The sequence below is a fragment of the Salmo trutta genome, chromosome 23 (genome assembly GCF_901001165.1).
Source record: "Salmo trutta chromosome 23, fSalTru1.1, whole genome shotgun sequence".
Taxonomy (NCBI): domain Eukaryota; kingdom Metazoa; phylum Chordata; class Actinopteri; order Salmoniformes; family Salmonidae; genus Salmo; species Salmo trutta.
Window position 1 is genome coordinate 18,368,342 of NC_042979.1, and position 23,466 is coordinate 18,391,807.

The following is a 23,466-nucleotide window of genomic DNA, read 5'->3' on the forward strand; positions in this document are numbered from 1 at the left end:
TTTGGAAAGTATTTAGACCCCTTGATTTCTGGCTTGATTTTTGCTGTGACATGCACTGTTAACTGTGGGACCTTATACAGACAGGTGTGTGCCTTTCCAAATCATGTCCAATCAATTGAATTTACCACAGGTGGACTCCAATCAAGTTGTTGAAACATCTCAAGGAGTTCGATATTGAGTCCCATGGCAAAGGGTCTGAGTACTTATGTAAGTAAGGCATTTCTGTTTTTAATTTTTTTATAAATGTGCAAATGTTTCTAAAAACCTGTTTTTCACTTTGTCATTATAGGGCATTGTGTGTAGATTGATGGCCAAAGAGTTCAATCTTGGTAGAATAAGGAACGAAATGTAGAAAAAAGGAAGGGGTTTGAATACTTTCCGAATGCACTGTTGAGAATTATATATTGTCAGAAAAGTTGACTATTCTACGAGGGTACCTGATACTTCACTGAAGATATCAGTCAGCTGTCAGGTAGACATGCATCCTTTCAATGATGACAGTTGAGGTATGGCATTGATGCTGTCACTTCCAGGGAAAATGTGTTTTTTTTGTTTGTTGTGGCACCAGCACCTATCTCTTCAGTGGAAACTTTGATCCCTTTGTAGAAGTGCCCAATCACAGAAGTTTGATGTGGACTGGACATGTGATTCTCAGGGCTCAGTTGGGTTTATAGAGGGCGATCTACCATTGTACAGAGCTTCCATGTTGAGGGATTTAGAATCCAGTTTTTGCTACCGTTGTTCTTTGTATTATATTGGGTTTAGTGTTTGTATCTGGACCCCTCTTCCACCACTCCAATGTGTTTAAATAATCAAATATTTGTGTGTGCAAATCAAGGGTGTCAGGTCAGCCTCCCCTATCTAAAACAACTTTTAAGTATATGATATTGAACATCAAAATAAAAGGTTAATTTGTTGAATATCCACTTGAAATAGTTAACTACTTAATTTGAAAGGATTCCTCCGGCCTTTGTTGTTAACAGACACCAACCTGTTAAAGATGGAGCGTTTGTGCTTCTTTTCAGGTTGAGCGGTAGAGGGAAGACTCCTCAAGTGTAGAAGAGACATCTTTTGTCACTATGCAGGGAGCTAGAGATAAGGGTGCAAATTACTCTTTGAATCTTACCTGGCAACTGCCAGCCCAGTCCTTCATCTCTTTCTTTGGATGAGCCACTGGCTCATCCTTCACCTCCATCATTTTCCTTTCTCGTCCTTCAAGTCCAAAAAGGTAGATTTTTCACTTGCACTATTTCCCAATTTTTTTATGAAATTGTTTTGAATTATTATCACCAATGTTATAGGCTAATAATTTCCAGTAGAGTTGAGCAACGTTGTGTTACATAGGATGGTGCATGTTTTAATTACTAAATGAATTAGGCCATGTAAAACATATATAAATTGCAGAAAGGTCCCCTAGTTTTAGGCCATCTGAACACAGAAGAGTTTATCACAGAATTACAACGAAAATATGGATAGGACAGTAAATCGAACAATGTGAAATTAAACTCATTAAATGTAGGCTAATCCTTACGACTCACCTTACTGTCATAGATTCAATATTGTAGCGACCTTAACCCAACACCTAGCAACCTCGCCAAGAAGTTCGGACCTATTGGTGTAACGGTAAGGTGTTGGCTTGACAGTTGCTGGACCCAAGTTCAAGTCCCGGTTGGGGCTACCCCCTGAATTTCCTACATTGGTGTCAGGATAGGGATGGTGCCTGTGAGGACATTGGAGATGCAAGTACACATGAGGGGCTTGGTATAGAGAAGCATGGGGGGGGGGGGGACTCTCTTGAAGGAAAAGGGTAATGTAGGTTGCTGGACATGTGTTCAAGTCCTGGTTGGGACTACCTCCCATTGGCTATAATATTACTTTAAAATTCACTTACCTTTTCTTCATACGTTTTGTCGGATTGCTCGTCCAACTTGCAGAGGTGAGATATGTTAGTTATGATTGAAGATAGGAGAGTTGTCCCAAGACATTACGGTAATATGTCATCTTGTCGTACGTGACATCACAAAGAAATCAAGTTTCAAGAGTGTCGGAGGCAGGTAGGGGGATTCAGAGCTTGGTGTGAGGATCATCACAACCATTATTCACTGAAAAGCCTATTTATGAAGCCAAAACCAATTGTATGCCTTACGGAAACATATTTTCTAAACATTCAGAATGAGTATTTGGTATTTAATAAGGATCCACATGAGCTGTTGCGAAAGCCGCAGCTACTTTTCCTGGGGTCCACACAGAACATGAAACATAATATAGAACATTAACAGAGAAGGACAGAGCTACATACATTTAAAAACGGCACACATAGCCTACATATCAATACATACACAAAAATATCTAGGTCAAATAGGGGAGAGGCGTTATGCTGTGAGGTTTGCTTAATCTGTTTTAAACCAGGTTTGCTGTTCATTTGCGCAATATGAGATGGGAGTTCCGTGCAATAATGGCTCTATATAATACTGTACGCTTTCTTGAATTTGGGAACTATGAAAAGACCCCTGGTGGCATGTCTGGTGGGGAAATTGTGTGAGCTATTCGTTAATTGACTTCGCAAACAATTTAGAATTTAACACGTTTCTTATAAAAATAAGTGATGCAGTCAGTAAAACATTATGGACAGACCTCTTCCCCATCTTTACAACCATTGAATCTGTTTTTCCATGACAGTTTACGATCTAAGGTAACACGGAGTAAACGCACATCTTGGAACAGCACCTTCAATGGGAAGTATTGAACAAGTATTGAACACCTTTGATGTTGAATGTGTTGAACACTGGTTGACCCCAACCCACACAACTCATGGTGACAAGAGAAACGTATGGCCCTACTCACAATTCACCCACAGAACCCACATCCCCACACACATTTAGGGTTGGATTAAATCCGTAACGCTAAAGTTCAGCGCAATTTACATTTAAAAAGGTCATTTCCAATTGAGCCGACATATACGTTTACCATGAATGCCGTCTCCGCAAACGCAGGAAAATTGCCTTTAAAAATCAGCGCTGCGGATTGAATCCAGCCCTTTGTTTCATTTCCCTTTACTTGGCATAATGCTTTTTTTGCAGAAAAAAAAGCATAGAAGATATTGGTTGTTTTAAATACATTGTACATCAGGGGTAGGGAATTAGATAGGACCTTTCCAACAAGTCAGTTTGTAAAATTTCTGCCCTGCTAGATCTTGCCCCGGTCAACTGTAAGTGCTGTTATTGTGAAGTGGAAACATCTAGGATCAACAACGGCTCAGCCGCGAAGTGGTAGGCCACACAAGCTCACAAACTGCCTCTGGAAGCAACGTCAGCACAAGAAAAGTAGAGGCTGTTATAGCAAAGGGAGGACCAAGTCCATATTAATGGCCATCAATTCCAAATGAGATGTTCGACAAGCAGGTGTCCACATACACTTCATGACCAAAAGCATATTTTTCTTCCAAATATTCCCACAAATAGTGAACAAATTCACTAAATTAAACAAATCTTTTGTTGATTTCCTGACTAGAAAATCACACCCTCAATTTTTTGTTGCCAACCCGTTGTACAACCGGAGTGTGCACAGGGCCAATGTGTCAGACTGGTTTAATTACTGCTAGTAACATTATAGGACACCAAAATATCTTATTTCAAGGCCTTCTCTAATGAAAAACTGCAGAAAAACATAACACATTCTTTCTTCAAAATTACCAACAGATGACACACAGAAGTAAACTGTCAAACTTTATTTGAAGATCAAAACCAAGCTACAGCAGTAGGACACGTCCATATCGTAGTGACACAATATGCAAAGTGTGAAAAGGCTGCAATCAAGCACGTTCAAAATGGATAAAAATAACATTTTCAGAAAAAAAATTGTTAAGGTAGAGTCGATGCACATGGCCACGGTAAAATTCACCTTGTCTGTTTCAACCATCCCCCCCAAAAAGTTAAAGAAAAAATGTCATTTCAGAGCACTTTTGGTTAGCAAGTTTTGCAATGGATTCAATCGTTCATTCATTGATTATAAGAAGTAATTTGTGATGATTTGTCAGTATATGCAGCTTGCAATGTTGTGGATCACCAGGTCCTGTAGCAGGACACAGGTGGAGATCAGCCCAGGTAGAGGAGGGTGATAGGGGAGAGAGGGGGGTTTGGAGAGTTAAGGGAGGCAGGGTCATAGCGGGAGTAGGAAGGTGGGGATAGAGATGGGGGACAGGGGAAAGGGGGGGCTGATTTCGAGGCTTTGTCCTCATTTCTTCTTGGGTTTTGCTTCCAGAGGCAGTCCAATATCTTTCCCACGCAGCTTCAAACCTGAGAACAAAGAGTTGTGAAGTCAGACAAACAAGGACCAATGGTAAAATGAAAAGTACTGATGAATAAGGTGGCATTATACTACTCTGAAACATGATAAAACATAGGGGTTGATTATTAACAATGTCAGTGTGACAGTCTGTCCCAGATTCCACTCACCGATTGCTCTCTCAATTTTGCCCATGACCTGATTGTTGGGAATTGCTTTTCCACACTCATAGTCTGCGATGACCTGAGGCTTCTCATTAATTTTCTGAAAGTCAAAGCCAAAAGAGACATCAGAAGAAATCAGTGACATAAAAACATTTAGACCTACAGTCAAAAACTGTTGAAATGTCAGTCATCAGAGGCCATCTCATTTAAGCTACATATACACATGATTAGATGCATCTCAGAAGTGTCCTCCTCTCCTCATCTACAGCTGTACAGATGTGAATGTATTGGACATTGTTTTCACCTACCCTGTGTTTTCAGATGAGTACAGATGTAGAGGAGACGAGGAGAGTAAGCCACAGAAATTCTGACTACAGAAATGCACCAATGTCCTTATATTCAAAGTCGGGGGGGGAACTGCAGTGGGGTCCCCCCAAAAATAAAAAATGAATACATATGAATAGTAGAGATTGTATGGGGTGATATACAAACGTTTTTGAGAAAGATCATAAAAAATGAGCAAATATATTTATTGGTTTCTTTTCATTTTGATAAGGGATTAAAATTGTACATTTACATTTTAGTCATTTAGCAGACGCTCTTATCCAGGGCGACTTACAGTAGTGAATGCATACATTTAATTTCATGCATTTTTGTAATTAATTGAGGGTTATTTGTTAATGAAAACATCTAAATGTACCAATTTTAATGCCGTGTCATAATATTTGGGGTGGGGTGGTCACAAAAAGGTATTGTGAAAAACATTGGGTCTCCAGAAATTCTGGCCGAAAAATTGGGGTCCTCACTGAAAAATGTTTAATACCACTGTCCTAATGAGTCATGTGGGTCTCCAGCAGCTTTACTCACAGTGGCCAGATCTTTCTGAGTGAGGCCACTGTTCTGGCGGCCCTGCTGGATAACCTTTCCCACCTCCAGGGAGACCCTCAGGTGCTGCAGCTCCTCTGTCTCCCGGTCCAGCTTGGCGGTGTTCTTGGTCACCAGGTGCTGTTTGTTCTGCCCTGCAGACCCTGTGGACACAGATGAATTGGCGTGGTTAGTAAACAAGCCATAACATTATTTTATTCAGAAATCAAGCCATCATGTTCCAGACCTCCAAGTAGGGGAGATGGTGGATTGCTATTTATAATAAGGCTTACATTTCTTGGTAGTATCGAGGTCTTCTCCACGTCTCTGTGCAGCTGTGATAGCCTAGAGATAACATAGTACATTATTCAACACTTTACTATACCATTCCATAACAAAGGGATACATTTAGCTAGTATAGACGATGAGTAGTCCAGGCCAGGGGGCAGTTACAACACAGAATCCAAAACACAGGCCAGCTACAAAAACAAACGTTTTTAAAATGGTGTTAATTAACAAAATTCAGGAGAGAACTTTGAGGATCTGGGGACCCATGCCAAATCTTTTCAGTCTCCTGAGGGGGAAAAGGTGTTGCGGTGCCCTATTCATGACTGTCTTGGTGTGTTTGGACCATGATGGTGTCCACATCACCTGTCACGCCCTGACCTGAGAGAGCCGTTTCTCTGTTTGGTTAGGTCAGGGTGTGATGTGGGGTGGGCATTCTATTTCTTTGTTTTGGCCGAGTATGGTTTCCAATCAGAGGCAGCGGTCTATCGTTGTCTCTGATTGGGAATCATACTTAGGCAGCCTTTTCCCCACCTGTGTTTGTGGGTAGTTTTCTGTTTAGTATTTCTGTTACCTGACAGAACTGGTGGCTTTTTGTTTTTGTTACTTTGTTTGGTTGTTTCATCGATATATTAAAATCATGAACACGTACCACGCTGTGCTTTGGTCCACTCCTTCCGACGAGAGCCCTTACAGAACTACCCACCAAAAACGGACCAAGCAGCGTGCCCAGGAGGAGCAGGGATCCTGGGCCCGAGAGAAGAGAGTGGAGGACGTCCTGGACCTGGGAGGAGGTAATGGCAGGGGACAGGACCCTGCCATGGAAGCAGGTGGAGACAGCGAGAGGGGAACGGCAACAATACGAGGAACTAGCACGGAAACGACGGAAGCACGAGAGGCACACGGGGAGATTGGCAGAGTCAGGGTGAAGACCTGAGCCAACTCCCCGTGCTCAACGTGGGGAGCAGGTGAACAGCCAGGCACCGTGTTATGCTGTGATGCGCACTATATCTCCTGCGCCCCGCATTTGCCGTGCTAGAGTGGGCATTCAGCCAGGACAGATTGTGCCGGCTCAGCGCTCCTGGTCTCCAGTACGCCTCCTCGGTCCAGGATATCCTGCGCCAGCTCTATGCACTGTGTCGCCAGTACGCTTTCACAGCCCAGTTCGTCCTGTGCCAGCGCCCTGCACTTGCCGGGCTAAAATAAGCATTCAGCCAGGACGGGTTGTGCCAGCCTTACGCTCCAGACCTCCAGTGCGCCTCCACGGCCCAGTATATCCTGTGCCTGCTCTGCGCACCCGGCCTCCAGTGCGTCTCCCCAGTTCGGTGAGACCTGTTCCGGCTCCACGTATGAAGCCTCCAGTGATAATCCATGGCCCGGAGCCTCCATGGCGGCGGTCCGCGGCCCGGAGCCTCCGGCGATGATCCGCGGTCCAGTTCCTCCTCCGACGATCCTCGGTCCGGTGATACAAAAGCGGAGGGATCAGCAGGCGGAGCGGGGGCTACGCCCCGAACCGGAGCCGCCACCATGGGAAGATTCCCACCCGGACCCTCCCCTATAGGTTCAGGTTTGCGGCCGGGAGTCCGCACCTTTGGGTGGGGGTACTGTCACGCCCTGACCTGAGAGAGCCATTTTTCTCTGTTTGGTTAGGTCAGGGTGTGATGTGGGGTGGGCATTCTGTCATTCTATTTCTTTGTTTTGGCTGAGTATGGTTTCCAATCAGAGGCAGCTGTCTATCATTGTCTCTGATTGAGAATCATACTTAACCAGCCTTTTCCCACCTGTGTTTGTGGATAGTTGTTTTCTGTTTAGTATTTCTGTTACCTGACAGAACTGGTGGGTTTTCGTTTTTGTTACTTAGTTTGGTTGTTTCATTGATATATTAAAATCATGAACACGTACCACGCTGCGCCTTGGTCCACTCCTTCCGACGTGAGCCCTTACATCACCAAGGAACTTGAAACTTTCGACCCGCTCCACTACAGCCCCGTCAATGTTAATGGGGGCCTGTTCGGCCCGCCTTTTCCTGTAGTCCATGATAATCTCCATTGTCTTGCTCACGTTGAGGGAGAGGTTGTAATCCTGGCACCACACTGCCAGGTCTCTGACCTCCTCACTATAGGCTGTCTCATCATCGTCGGTGATCAGGCCTACCACTGTTGTGTCGTCCGCAAACGTAATGATGGTGTTGGAGTCGTGCTTGGCCACGCAGTCATGAGTGAAAAGGAAGTACAGGAGGGGAAAAAGCACGCACCCCTGAGGGGCTCCTGTGTTGAGGATCAGCGTGGCAGATGTGTTGTTACCTACCCTTACCACCTGGGGGCGGCCGTCAGGAAGTCCAGGATCCAGTTGCAGAGGGAGGTGTTTAGTCCCAGGGACCTTAGCTTAGTGATGAGCTTTGTGGGCACTATGGTGTTGAACGCTGAGCTGTAGTCAATGAACAGCATTCTCACACACAGTTGAAGTCGGAAGTTTACGTACACTTAGGTTGGAGTCATTAAAACTCGTTTTTCAGTCACTCCACAAATTTCTTGTTAACTATAGTTTCGGTAAGTCAGTTAGGACATCTACTTTGTGCATGACACACGTAATTCTTCCAACAATCGTTTACAGACAGATTATTTCACTTATAATGCACTGTATCACAAATCCAGTGGATCAGAAGTTTACATGCACTAAGTTGACTGTGCCTTTAAACAGCTTGGAAAATTCCAGAAAATTATGTCATTGCTTTAGAAGCTTCTGATAGGCTAATTGACGTCAATTGGAGGTGTAGCTGTGGATGTATTTCAAGGCCTACCTTCTCATTGCCGCTTTGCTTGACATCATGGGAAATTCTAAAGAAATCAGCCAAGACCTCAGAAAAATAATTGTAGACCTCCACAAGTCTGGTTCATCCTTGGGAGCGATTTCCAAACACCTGAACATCTGCACAAACAATAGTACGCAAGTATAAACACCATGGGACCACGCAGCCGTCATACCGCTCAGGAAGGAGACGCGTTCTGTCTCCTAGAGATGAACGTACTTTGCGAAAAGTACAAATCAATCCCGGAACAACAGCAAAGGACCTTGTGAAGATGCTGGAGGAAACAGGTACAAAAGTATCTATATCCACAGTAAAACAAGTCCTATATCGACATAACCTGAAAGGCCACTCAGCAAGGAAGAAGCCACTGCTCCAAAACCGGCATAAAAAAGCCAGACTAAGGTTTGCAACTGCACATGGGGACAAAGATTGTACTTTTTGGAGAAATGTCCTCTGGTCTGATGAAACAAAAATAGAACTGTTTAGCCATAATGACCATCATTATGTTTGGAGGAAAAAGGGGGAGGCTTGCACGCCGAAGAACATCATCCCAACCGTGAAGCACGGGGGTGGCAGCATCATGTTGTGGGGTTGCTTTGCTACAGGAGGGACTGGTGCACTTCACAAAATAGATGGCAACATGAGGAAAATGATGTGGCTATATTGAAGCAACATCTCAAGACATCAGTCAGGAAGTTAAAGCTTGGCTGCAAATGGGTCTTCCAAATGGACACTGACCCCAAGCATACTTCCAAAGTTTTGGCAAAATAGCTTAAGGACAACAAAGTCAAGGTATTGGAGTGGCCATTAAAGCCCTGACCTCAATCCTATAGAAAATTTGTGGGCAGAACTGAAGAAGCGTGTGCGAGCAAGGAGGCCTACAACCTGACTCAGTTACACCAGCTCTGTCAGGAGGAATGGGCCATAATTCACCCAGCTTATTGTGGAAGGCTACCCAAAACAGACCCAAGTTAAACAATTTAAAGGCAATGCTACCAAATACTAATTGAGTGTATGTAAACGTCTGACCCACTGGGAATGTGATGAAAGAAATAAAAGCTGAAATATTTCATTCTCTCTACTATTATTCTGACATTTCACATTCTTATTAAAATAAAAATGGTGATCCTAACGGACCTAAAACAGGGAATTTTGTCAGGAAAATGTCAGGAATTGTGAAAAACTGAGTTTAATTGTATTTGGCAAGGTTTATGTAAACTTCCGACTTCAACTGTAGGTGTTCCTTTTGTCCAGGTGGGAAAGGGCAGTGTGGAGCGCGATTGAGATTGCCTCATATGTGGATCTGTTGGGGCGCTATGCGAATTAGAGTGGGTCTAAGGTTTCTGGGATGATGGTGTTGATGTGAGCCATGACCAGTCTTATTAACCTCTTACATCTAGATGTTCCGCTAGCGGAACACCTGCTCCAATATCCAATGATGGGCGTGGCGCGAAATACAAATTCCTCTAAAATCCGAAAACTTCAATTTTTCAAACATATGACTATTTTACAGCATTTTAAAAGACAACACTCTCGTTAATCTAACCACACTGTCCGATTTCAAAAAGGCTTTACAGCGAAAGCAAAACATTACATTATGTCAGCAGAGTACCCAGCCAGAAATAATCAGACACCCAGTTTAAGCTAGCATATAATGTCACAAAAAACAAAACCACAGCTAAATGCAGCACTAACCTTTGATGATCTTCATCAGATGACACTTCAGGTACCGCTTTCTCCCCCCCTTCTTTGAATAACAGTTTAATATTTTATCAACGTTAATGATGAGTATTTTTGTAAATTGTAGTGCTGTATTGGAGGCTAAATATTTTCTGAACATCACGCGCCAATGTAAAAGGCTGTTTTTGGATATAAATATCAACTTGATCGAACAAAAAATGCATGCATTGTGTAACATGATGTCCTAGGAGTGTCATCTGATATAGATCGTCAAAGGTTAGTGCATAATTTTAGCTGGTTTTCGTGACGCCTGTCCTTGCTAGGAAAATGGCTGTGTGGTTTTTCTTGTGTTGGAACTGTCCTAACATAATCTAACTATGCTTTCGCCGTAAAGCTTTTTTGAAATCGAACAATGTGGTTACATTAAGGAGACGCATCTTTAAAATGGTGTAAAATAGTCGTATGTTTGAGAACTTTGAATTATGACATTCTGTGGTTTTGAATTTGGCGCTCTGATTTTTCACTGGCTGTTGAATAGTGTGAACCGTGGCTAGCGTCCCACCTCCCCAAGAGAGGTTATTTAACCCACCGTTCCTAGGCTGTCATTGAAAATAAGAATGTGTTCTTAACTGACTTGCCTAGTTAAAAACGTCCAAAAATAAATAAAAATAAACAAATCGGCGTCCAAAAATACAGATTATGATAACTTTAAAAATCGGCCAACCTCTAGTCTTTTATACAGGTAACAAACTGAGATTAGGAGCACTCCCTTTAAGTTTGCTCCTAATCTCAGCTCGTTACCTGTATAAAAGACACCTGGGAGCCAGAAATCTTTCTGATTGAGAGGGGGTCAAATACTTATTTCCCTCATTAAAATGCAAATCAATTTCACATTTTTGACATGCGTTTTTCTGGATTTTTTGTTGTTATTCTGTCTCCCACTGTTCAAATAAACCCACCATTAAAATTATAGACTGATCATTTCTTTGTCAGTGGGCAAATGTACAAAATCAGCAGAGGATCAAATACTTTTTTCCCCTCACTGTAACTTATTTACATATCTATTCAGACCCTTTGCTTGTCAATTGAATTGGACATAATTTGGAAAGGCACACCTGTCTATTACAGGTAACTCATCCACAACATAGCAGGGGGTGTGAAGCTTTCCAGCAGCAGACTGATTTAAGTCTAAAACAGCCCCCGCAATCTTTTTAATCATTTTCTCTTAGCCAATCAGTCATTTGTGTAAGTGCTGTGCTTGTTGAATGTCCTTCCCTATAAGTGTGCTGAAAGTCTGTCAATTTGTTTACTGTAAAATAGCATTGTCTCTGGTCAAACACTTTTCCCCCTGAAGTTTACTAAGGGTTGTAACAGGCTCAGTGGTTGGCTATTTGAGCCAGTAAAGTGGGCTTTACTATTCTTACGAAGTGGAATGATTTGCTTCCCTCCAGGCCTGAGGGCACACACTTTTTAGTAGGCTTAAATTGAAGATGTGGCAAATAGGAATGGTGATATTGTCTGCTATTATCCTCAGTAATTTTCCATTCAAGTTGTCAGACCCCGGTGGCTTGTCATTGTTGATAGACAATATTTAAACTTCTTCCACTCACTTTACAGAATTCAAAAGTACAATTTCAACTGTGGGACCTTAAATAGAACAGGGTGTTCTCTAAATGGAAGCCTCCAACATAATCCAGGTAGAATTAGGAATTCCCCAGGGCAGCTGTCCAGGCCCCTTTTTCAATCTAATGACATGCCACTGGCTTTTCTGTATGCAGATGACTCAACACTATACATGTCAGCTACTACAGAGACTGAAATGACTGCAACACTTAAAGAGCTGCAGTTAGTTTCAGAATGGGTGGCAAGGAATAAGTTAGTCCTAAATATAAAAAAAATCATTGTATTTGGGACAAGTCATTCACTAAACCCTAAACCAAATCTTGTAATGAATAATGTGGAAGTTGAGGTGACTAAACTGCTTGGAGTAACCCTGGATTGTAAAATGTCATGGTGAAAACATATTGATACAAAAATAGCTAAGATGGGGAGAAGTCCGTCCATAATGAAGCGCTATGCCTTAACAAGGCATGTCCTACAGGCCCTAGTTTTGTCGCCACAGAAGGACTTAGGAAAATTACAACCCGGCTCAGAACAGGGCAGCACGGCTGGCCCTTGGATGTACAGAGAGGGCTAACATTAACCTCTAGGGTAGGTGGGACGAAATCGTCCCACCTACTCAACAGCCAGTTGAATCCCGTGGCGCGTTATTCAAATACCTTAGAAATGCTATTACTTCAATTTCTCAAACATATTACTTTTTTACACCATTTTAAAGACAAGACTCTCGTTAATCTAAACACACTGTCCGATTTCAAAAAGGCTTTACAACGAAAGCAAAACACTAGATTATGTCAGCAGAGTACCCAGCCAGAAATAATCAGACACCCATTTTTCAAGCTAGCATATAATGTCACATAAACCCAAACCACAGCTAAATGCAGCACTAACCTTTGATGATCTTCATCAGATGACACTTCTAGGACATTATGTTATACAATACATGCTTGTTTTGTTCAATCAAGTTCATATTTATATCAAAAAACAGCTTTTTACATTAGCATGTGACGTTCAGAACTAGCATACCCCCCGCAAACTTCCGGTGAATTTACTAAATTACTCACGATAAACGTTCACAAAAAACATTATTTTAAGAATTATAGATACAGAACTCCTCTATGCACTCGCCATGTCCGATTTTAAAATAGCTTTTCGGTGAAAGCACATTTTGCAATATTCTAAGTAGATAGCCCGGCATCACAGGGCTAGCTATTTACACACCCTCCAAGTTTAGCCCTCACCAAAGTCAGATTTACTATAAGAAAAATGTTGTTACCTTTGCTGTTCTTCGTCAGAATGCACTCCCAGGACTTCTACTTCAATAACAAATGTTGGTTTGGTCCCAAATAATCCATAGTTATATCCAAATAGCGGCGTTTTGTTCGTGCGTTCAAGACACTATCCGAAAGGGTAAATAAGGGTTACGCACCCGACGCGTTTGTGACAAAAATGTTCTAAATATTCCATTACCGTACTTTGAAGCATGTCAACCGCTGTTTAAAATCAATTTTTATGCCATTTTTCTCGTAAAAAAGCGATAATATTCCGACCGGGAATCTGTGTTTTAGTTCAAAGAGAGAGAAAGTAAAAACATGAGGTCGCCCCGTGCACGCGCCTCAGTCTGATGGTCCTCTGATCGGCCACTTACCAAAGGCGCTAATGTTTTTCAGCCAGCGGCTGGAATTACATCATTCAGCTTTTTCCCGGGTTCCGAGAGCCTATGGGAGCCGTAGGAAGTGTCACGTTACAGCAAAGATCCTAAATGTTCAATAAACAGAGCCAAGAAGCCCAAGGAATGGTCAGAGAGGGTACTTCCTGTTTGTAATCTTCTCAGGTTTTAGCCTGCCATATGAGTTCTGTTATACGCACAGACACCATTCAAACAGTTTTAGAAACTTTAGGGTGTTTCCTATCCAAAGCCAATAATTATATGCATATTCTAGTTTCTGGGCAGTAGTAATAACCAGATTAAATCGGGTACGTTTTTTATCCGGCCGTGTAAATACTGCCCCTAGCCCTAACAGGTTAATTATATGCATGTCAATCTCATGGCTCAAAGTGGAGGAGAGATTGACTTCACTACTTGTTTTTTATGAAGGGTTGACAAGCTGAATGCAAAGAGCTGTCTGTTTAAAACTACTAGCACAGAGCTTGGACACCCATGCATATCCCACAAGACATGCCACCAGAGGTCTCTTCACAACCCCCAAGTCCAGAATAGACTATGGTAGGCACAGTACGAAACTCAACAAAAAAAAGAAATATCCTTTCTTCAGGACCCTGTCTTTCAAAGAATTCGTAAAATCCAAATAACTTCGTAGATCTTCATTGTAAAGGGTTTAAACACTTTCCCATGCTTGTTCAAATAACCAAACAATTAATGAACATGCACCTGTGGAACGGTTGTTAACCTCTATGGGACCGGCGGGACGAATTCGTCCCACCTACGTAACAGCCAGTTTAATCCTGTGGCGCGATTTTTAAAACGTTTGAAATACTATTACTTCAATGTCTCAAACATATGACTATTTTACAGCTATTTAAAGACAAGACTCTCGTTAATCTAACCACACTGTCCGATTTCAAAAAGGCTTTACAACGAAAGCAAAACATTAGATTGTCAGGAGAGTGCCCAGCCAGAAATAATCAGACACCCATTTTTCAAGCTAGCATGTGTCACAAAAACCCAAACCACAGCTAAATGCAGCACTAACCTTTTATGATCTTCATCAGATGACACACCTAGGACATTATGTTATACAATACATGCATGTCTGTTCAATCAAGTTCATATTTATATCAAAAACCAGCTTTTTACATTAGCATGTGACGTTCAGAAAAAGCATACCCCCCCGCAAACTTCAGGGGAATTTACTAACAATTTGCTAAATTACTCACGATAAACGTTCACAAAAAGCATAACAATAATTTTAAGAATTATAGATACATTACTTCTCTATGCACTCGATATGTCCGATTTTAAAATTGCTTTTCGGATGAAGCACATTTTGCAATATTCTAAGTACATAGCTAGCCCGTGATGGCTGGGCTATTTAGACACCCACCCAGTTTAGCCTTCACCAAAATCACATTTCCTATAAGAAAAATGGTCTTACCTTTCCTGTTCTTCGTCAGAATGCACTCCCAGGACTTCTACTTCAATAACAAATGTAGGTTTGGTCCCAAATAATCCATCGTTATATCCAAACAGCGGCGTTTTGTTCATGCGTTCTAGACACTATCGGAATGGTAAATCACGGTCGTGCGCATGGCGCAGAACGTGACAAAAAAATTCTAAATATTCCATTACCGTACTTCGAAGCATGTCAACCGCTGTTTAAAATCAATTTATCTCGTAGAAAAGCGATAATATTCCGACCGGGAATCTGCAATTAGCTAAACAGCCGAAGGAAAATACAGCACGGGGTCAAATCGCGCACGCACCTAATTCTATTGTCCTCTGATGGGACACTTGGAAAAGGGGATTCTGTGATTCAGCCTGAGGCTGCCTCGTCATCGTTCAGGTTTTTCCCGGGTTCTGAGAGCCTATTGGAGCCCTAGGAATCGTCACGTTACAGCTAAGATTCTGACTCTTCAATAAACAGAAGCAAGAACAACACCTTGTCAGACAGGGTACTTCCTGCATGAAACCTTCTCAGGTTTTTGCCTGCCATAGGAGTTCTGTTATACTCAGACACCATTCAAACAGTTTTAGAAACTTTAGGGTGTTTTCTATCCAAACCTGAACAATAATATGCATATTCTAGCTTCTGAGTTGGTGTAGGAGGCAGTTAAAAATGGGCACATATTTTTTCCAAAATTCTCAATACTGCCCCCTAGCCCGTAGAGGTTAAGACACTAACAGCTTACAGACGGTAGGCAATTAAGGTCACAGTTATGAAAACTTAGGACACTAAAGAGGCCTTTCTACTGACTCTGAAAAACACTAAAAGAAAGATGCCCAGGGTCCTGCTCATCTGCGTGAACGTGCCTTAGGCATGCTGCGAGGAGGCATGAGGACTGCAGATGTGGCCAGGGCAATAAATTTCAATGTCCGTACTGTGAGACGCCCAAGACAGCACTACAGGGAGACAGCTGATCGTCCTCGCAGTGGCAGACTACGTGTAACAAGATCGGTACATCCGAACAGCACACCTGCGGGACAGGTAAAGGATGGCAACAACTGCCCGAGTTACACCAGGAACGCACAATCCCTCCAGTAGTGCTGACTGTCTGCAATAGGCTGAGAGGCTGGACTGAGGTCTTGTAGGCCTGTTGCAAGGCAGGTCCTCACCAGACATCACCGGCAACAACGTCACCTATGGGCACAAACCCACCGTCGCTGGACCAAACAGGACTGGCAAAAAGTGCTCTTCACTGACGAGTCACGGTTTTGTCTCACCAGCGGTGGTGGTCGGATTTGCGTTAATCGTCGAAGGAATGAGCGTTACACCAAGGCCTGTATTCTGGCACGGGACCGATTTGGAGGTGGAGGGTCCGTCATGGTCTGGGGCGGTGTGTTACAGCATCATCGGACTGAGCTTGTTGTCATTGCAGGCAATCAACACTGTGCGTTACAGGGAAGACATCCTCCTCCCTCATGTGGTACCCTTCCTGCAGGCTCATCCTGACATGACTCTCCAGCATGACAATGCCACCAGCCACACTGCTTGTTCTGTGCGTGATTTCCTGCAAGACAGGAATCTCAGTGTTCTGCCACGCCCAGCAAAGAGCCCAGATCTCAATCCCACTGAGCATGTCTAGGACCTGTCAGATCGGAGGGTGAGGGCTAGGGCCATTCCCCCCCCAAAAATGTCTGGGAACTTGCAGGTGCCTTGGTGAAAGAGTGGGGTAACATCTCACAGCACGAACTGGCAAATCTGGTTCAGTCCATCAGGAGATGCACTGCAGTACTTAATGCAGCTGGTGGCCACACCAGATACTGTTACTTTTGACCCCCCCCTGTTCAGGGACACATTATACAATTTCTGTTAGTCACATGTCTGTGGAACTTGTTCAGTTTATGTCTGTTGTTGAATCTTATGTTCATACAAATATTTACACGTGTTAAGTTTGCTGAAAATAAACCCAGTTGACAGTGAGGACATTTCTTTTTTTGCTGAGTTTACATGGAACTCTATACCACATCAGGTAACTGATGCAAGCAGATTTTTTTTTAATTGATAAAAATACACCTTATGGGTGCAGCGGGGACTGTGAAGAGACAAAGGTACAGACAAGCGCTAGCACATACATACATACATACATTATACATTTTGTATTGTAGATAAGTCGTAGTGTAATAAAAGTATGATGTACCGTTATCTTTTGTTCTATATGTAATATAAGTGCCTTAATGTGTTTGGACCCCAGGAAGAGTAGCTGCTGCCAAGGTATCGAGCAAAAACCAAGCCATGATGTCGAAGGAATTGTCCGTAGCGCTCCAAGACAGGATTGTGTCGAGGCACAGATCTGGGGAAGAGACTTGCTTGGGCCAAGAAACACGAGCAATGGACAGACCGGTGGAAATCTGTCTTTTGGTCTGATGAGTCCAAATTAGAGATTTTTGGTTCCAACCGCCGTGTCTTTGTGAGACGCAGAGTAGGTGAATGGATGATCTCCGCATGTGTGGTTCCCACCGTGAAGCATGGAGGTGGTGGTATGGTGCTTTGCTGATTTATTTAGAATTTGACCAAGGAGAGATGGAGTGCTGCATCAGATGACCTGGCCTCCACAAGCATCCGACCTCAGCCCAGATAAGATGGTTTGGGATGAGTTGGACCGCAGAGTGAAGGAAAAGCGCCACAAGTGCTCAGCATGTATGGGAACTCCTTCAAGACTGTTGGAAAAGCATTTCTCAAAGCTGGTTGAGAGAATGCTTAGCGTATGCAAAGCTGTCATCAAGGCAAGGGGTGGCTACTTTGAAGAATCTCATATAAAATATATTTTTATTTGTTTAACACTTTGGTTACTACATGATTCCATATGAGTTATTTAATTGTTGATGTATTCACTATTATACATCAATGTAGAAAATAGTACAAATAAAGAAATACCTTTGAATGAGTAGGTGTGTCCAAACTTTTGACTGGTACTGTGTGTGTGCGAGCTTTACTGCTCGACTCAAAACAACCTCCGTCAATCAACAGACTAACAATCAACTAATTGTGGTCAGCCCTAATATGCACTACTCGTTTGAGGGATTTTAAAGTGAAACATGGCCTTTAAGATATAGATTTAACAAATTCAGAAGAGGACTAGTCTTGAATGCATCAGCTACCTAGTTGCCTTGAAAGCAGCTCCCTAATGTAGCAACTCAACAAGCACCAGCTGCTTCTAATTGCCAATCAGCCTCCATGCCCATTTTCAACACTAACTCAAATATTTTTTTAACTAGTTTCCTTGAAAGCAACACCTCAACCAGGGGGGGTGCCATCACCACAGCAGCCAAACTACCACGGCCTAGCCAAACTCATGCTAACATTCCATCCATTAAACCCTCAGATGTAAAGTCCCCTTTTTAGAGGACTTTGATCTGTGGACACCGTAGATTGTAATGGTTTGCATTGAGAAATGGCTCTGGTTTCCACCAAGACAGTATATTTTCAGAGCCTGTGTGACTTAGGATGTAAAATCTGAAACCACATTACGCTGGAATGTTCCTCCTACCATTCATTTGCTTTTCCGACTGACTGTCCATAAACTCCTGGCTGAACCCTACATCACAGCCACTGACAAAGCACATGCCTGCAATCATTACATCGTAGCGTAGCAGAAGAGAGTGGATTCCTCACGGTTACACATTCAGAGATCGATTAATAGCCATTCACCTAAAATATTTTTAATTTTAAAACAGAAAACACTCAGACGGACAAGATTAATATGAGATGAAGGGCGAGTTCCTAGCGACTTCAGGAAGCCAAGATGGAGTAATTAGACATTCACAGCAATGGGGGCAGACGTTTTGATCAAGAGTGACCTTTGGAAAAGATGCACCTTTTCTCTAACACTAAACATACAACTGTATTTTACAGTTGTGGAATCTTAGTTTTTATACATTTGATTATACTACACTGAACAGAAAAACGCTACATGCAACAATTTCAAAGATTGTACTGATTTACAGTTCATATTAGTGAATTGCATAAAAATGTAAATAGTGAAATATTTAAAAATATATCCTGTTTTGCAGTGGTCTACAGTAGCCTCAACAGCACTCTGTGGCTCAGTTCGTAGAGCAGGGTGTTTTTAACACCAGCATGGTGTGTGCAACGCCAGGGTTGTGGGTTCGATTCCCACGGGGGGCCAGTGCAAAAAAAAAAAAAAAAAATGCATGTAATGAAATGTATGCATTCACTACTGTAAGTCGCTCTGGATAAGAGCGTCTGCTAAATGACTAAAATGTAAATGTAATTGTAAATATAAGGAAATGTATTAATTAGGCCCTAATCTATGGATTTCGCATGGATGGGCAGGAGCGCAGCGATGGGCGGGTATAGGCCTACCCACTTGGGACCCAGACCCACCCACTGCGGAGCCAGGCCCAGCCAATCAGAATGAGTTTTCACCCACAAAAGGACTTTATTGCAGACATAAATACACCCCCCCCCCCAGCCAATTCCGCAGGTGAAGCCAGATGGAGGTCCTGGGGTGGTGTGGTTCGCGACTGAGGCAAGTTAGACAATGTCATTTTAGAGAAGCAGCTCTGGTAGACATTCCTGCAGTCAGCATGCCAATTGCATGCTCCCTCAACTTGAGACATTATGGCATTGTGTTGTGACAACTGCATATTTGAGTGGCCTTTTGTCCCCAGCACAAGCCGCACTTGTGAATTGATCATGCTGTTTAATCAGCTTCTTGATATGCCACACCTGTTAGGTGGATGAATTATTTTAGCAAAGGAGGAATGCTCACTAACAGCGATGTAAAAAAAAGTGCACAAAATCTGAAATGTGAGTACTTATTTCAGCTCATTAAACATGAGAACTTCATGTTGCATATTTTTGTTTAGTATATATTTGAAACCTTCATTTCAAGCCTTATTCATAGTTGTTGTAGGAAATACATAAGATATTACATTCATCAAATGTGTACTGTGTAACGCTACTTGGTTGTGTGCTCAAGTGAGTACACCTCGGCAATAACCATTTTTCCCCCCCAGAATGGTGAGATTACCCTTTGAGTATGCAGCATTACTAGTTATTATGGCCTTGATAGTAGCTACATAATTATTTTGGGGGATTATGCGGATTCATATTTCGATTGCATTTTGTTACATTTAACTGGTTAACTCAAAATTAAACCGATTTCAATGTTTGGTCCTTAACTAAACAAGTGAATAAAAATATTAAATCGACATTAGACAAATGATTAGCTAGATGAAAACCCACAGTCGTTCTCTGTCCACGTCGATCTTTTACCGACCAGGAAATTCCAAAGAGAAGCGAGAAGGTTGTCCCCCGGGATGTATAATATTAGTAAGGTTGCCTGCCTGCAGTGTCCGTGTGTAGCCAACATGGGCTCAGTGGTTGGATTCAACCGCATGTTCACATGTTGGCTAATGTTAGCTGCTAACGCTAGCTGACTAACCGTACCGTACCTGCTTAGATTTGGCCTGGGCAGCAGTCGGACCCTTCTTCCTCAACACAGTCACAGTGTCCCAGTCGCTTTCTGCCATTTTTCCCAGGGATTATTAGCTTAACGTTACGACAATAACTATATACACAAATATAAACCTATCAGCCGAGGGTACTGAAACGATAGCTGACAATGTAGGGCGACGTAAGGCTTACTTTGCCACGCTTGCGCTGACAAACGACTGAGTCATTGAGAGGGTTCGTTTATGGTTTTACTCCGGTGGGAGGAGTTTAACTGGGTGAAAATTGATTGCATTCGTTTTGGAACCGGACTGCCCCGGGCGTGAGCCGGGTGCCGTTCAAAGCCCACGACGAAGTCTGCTCAAAACAAAAGTGACGTAATTAATCACGTGGAGTAATGAGTAGTAATTCTGCGTTTTCACATGCAAAATTGATTGCTTTTGATCTCTCTTTATCTGCCTTTCCAATGAAAACTAGTCTGACAATTCAAAGATATATTTTATGGAAAAAATGTATGTTTCTGAACGATGCACCTTGTTGACAACATTACCGAGCAGCGCAGACTACGGTTCGATTTGAGAAGGGCGCTCTTCCCTTACAGCTTTTGACCGTCCACGTCACGGGTCATAGACCGGTGCCCCGCGTCTCAGCATAATCGAATACGCCCACTATAGTAAAGACTCACCCGTCAGTGACTCTCCGACGCGTCTTCCAATTCCAAAACTTTATTGAAAACATCCTCGTTAACAGGCAAATAACAGAGCTACAGCGACCTCTCCTGTTGGAAAGAAAGTGCCTGAGAACCAAGGATATGTCCATGTTCCAGTCAATGATGTGTGTGTATATATACAGTAACTCATTGCCTATAGCTTGATACTACAACATATCCCTCATTCATAATGTATAGGGGTTTCTGTTACTAAGTTTCCATTCAAGGTCATATAAACAGGGGTTGAAGTGTGAATTCAGAGGTGGAGTGGAGGAGCCCCTATTTGCAACATTGTACATTGTCTCAGAGCATTTCGTATTATTATGTATGTAAACCCGAGACATTCATTTTAGTGTCATATGTTACGTTTTGTTTGGTATGTCATATTTTTGAATGTCCATCATCCATTTCGTGTGATATGTTACGAATTGTAATTCGTACAATATGTTATGACTTGGAAAATCTACAATGTTACAAATTTGCCAAATGTATATGTTACTAATTCCAATTTGTTGTGGCTAACATTAGCTAGGTGGTTAATGCTAACGTTAGCTAGCTCTAGGGATTAGGGTTAAGGTTAGGAGTTAGGTTGGAAAAAAAACCTAAGGTCTTTGTCCACGCAGAAATCAAATTAGCACAGCTGGATTGTACAATATTTACCCATTTATTATTTAAAAAAATATTCTGCTCTGTCAAATTTGTTGTTGATCATTGCTAGACGACCATTTAAGTCTTGCAATAGATTTTCAGGCAGATTTAAGTCAAAACGGCAACTCATTCACTGTCTTCTTGGTAAGCAACTCCAGTGTAGATTTTGCCTTATGTTTTAGGTTATTATACTGCTTCCGGTGTGTGGGTCAAATCACTAAGGAAGCCAAGCCAGTAAAAAAGCCATATTACAACCGATGTTGTGATAATTGTGTGGTTTGCTCTTTAACCCATTTGTCATATGCCACAGTGCTATACAATAAAGCTATGACAACAAAAAGACAAGTCACACAATTCCGGAATGAATTCCAGTACACATACAGTGCATTTGGAAAGCATTCAGACCCCTTGACTTTTTCTACATTTTGGTATGTTAGTTTTATTCTAAAATTGACTAAATTATATTTTTTTCCATCATCAAGCTACACACAACACCCCATAATGACAAAGCAAAAACTGGATTTTAGAAAATTTTGCACTACAAATAAACCCTGGATAATCACATTTACATACAGTTGAAGTCGGAAGTTTACATACACTTAGGTTGGAGTCATTAAAACTTGTTTATCAACCACACACAACCAACAAACTATAGTTTTGGCAAGTTGATTGGACATCTACTTTGTGCATTACGCAAGTCATTTTTCCATACCACAATTCCAGTGGGTCAGAAGTTTACATACACTAAGTTGACTGTGCCTTTAAACAGCTTGGAAAATTCCAGAAAATGATGACGAAGCTTCTGATAGGCTAATTGACATAATTTGAGTCAATTGGAGGTGTACCTGTGAATGTATTTCAAGGCCTACCTTCAAACTCAGTGCCTCTTTGCTTGACGTCACGGGTAAATCAAAAGAAATCAGCCAAGACCTCAGAAAAATAGTTGTAGACCTCCACAAGTCTGGTTCATCCTTGGGAGCAATTTCGAAACACCTGAAGATACCATGTTCATCTGTACAAACAATAGTACGCAAGTATAAACACCATGGGACCACGCAGCCATCATACCGCTCAGGAAAACGAGTCCTATATCGACATAACCTGAAAGGCCGCTCAGCAAGGAAGAAGCCCCTGTTCCAAAACCGCCATAAAAAAAGCCAGACTACGGTTTGCAACTGCACAGGGGGACAAAGATCGTACTTTTTGGAGAAATGTCCTCTGGTCTGATGAAACAAAAATAGAACTGTTTGGCCATGATGACCATCGTTATGTTTGGAGGAAATAGGGGGAGGCTTGTAAGCTGAAGAACATCATCCCAACCTTGAAGCACAGGGTGGCAGCAACATGTTGTGGGGGTTCTTTGCTGCAGGAGGGACTGGTGCACTTCACAAAATAGATGGAATCACAAGGAAGGAAAATGATGTGCATATATTGAAGCAACATCTCAAGACATCAGTCAGGAAGTTAAAGCTTGGTCGCAAATGGGTCTTCCAAATTGACAATGACTCCAAGCCTACTTCCAAAGTTGTTGCAAAATGGCTTAAGGACAACAAAGTCAAGGTATTGGAGTGGCCATCACAACGCCCTGACCTCAATCCTATAGAAAATTAGTGGGCAGAACTGAAAAAGTGTGTACGAGCAAGTCCTACAAACCTGATTCAATTACAACAGCTCTGTCAGGAGGAATGGGCCAAAATTCACCCTACTTATTGTGGGAAGCTTGTGGAAGGCTACCTGAAACGTTTGACCCAAGTTAAACAATTTCAAGGCAATGCTACCAAATACTAATTGAGTGTATGTAAACTT

General features: G+C 42.3%; 1 protein-coding gene across 1 annotated transcript; it reads right to left on the minus strand.

Moving 5' to 3' along the window:
- Window positions 1-3,712: 3,712 nt before the first annotated feature.
- On the minus strand, window positions 3,713-20,572 carry LOC115159529 (endothelial differentiation-related factor 1 homolog). Its single transcript, XM_029709329.1, has 5 exons — window positions 20,306-20,572; window positions 5,606-5,657; window positions 5,316-5,476; window positions 4,455-4,548; window positions 3,713-4,295 (listed from the first exon to the last, which is right to left on the minus strand). Exons 1-5 carry the CDS (start codon window positions 20,381-20,383, stop codon window positions 4,234-4,236), a joined length of 447 nt encoding a protein of 148 aa, XP_029565189.1. The 5' UTR covers window positions 20,384-20,572; the 3' UTR covers window positions 3,713-4,233.
- Window positions 20,573-23,466: the final 2,894 nt, after the last annotated feature.

Coding starts and splice junctions, on each gene's coding strand:
- LOC115159529 (XM_029709329.1), bottom strand. CDS start 20,383: ATGGCAGAAAGCGACTGGGACACTGTGACTGTGTTGAGGAAGAAGGGT. Junction 4,549..5,315: donor CTCAGAAAGATCTGGCCACT/GTGAGTAAAGCT, acceptor TTTGACTTTCAG/AAAATTAATGAGAAGCCTCA. Junction 4,296..4,454: donor CAAAATTGAGAGAGCAATCG/GTGAGTGGAATC, acceptor CTTTGTTCTCAG/GTTTGAAGCTGCGTGGGAAA.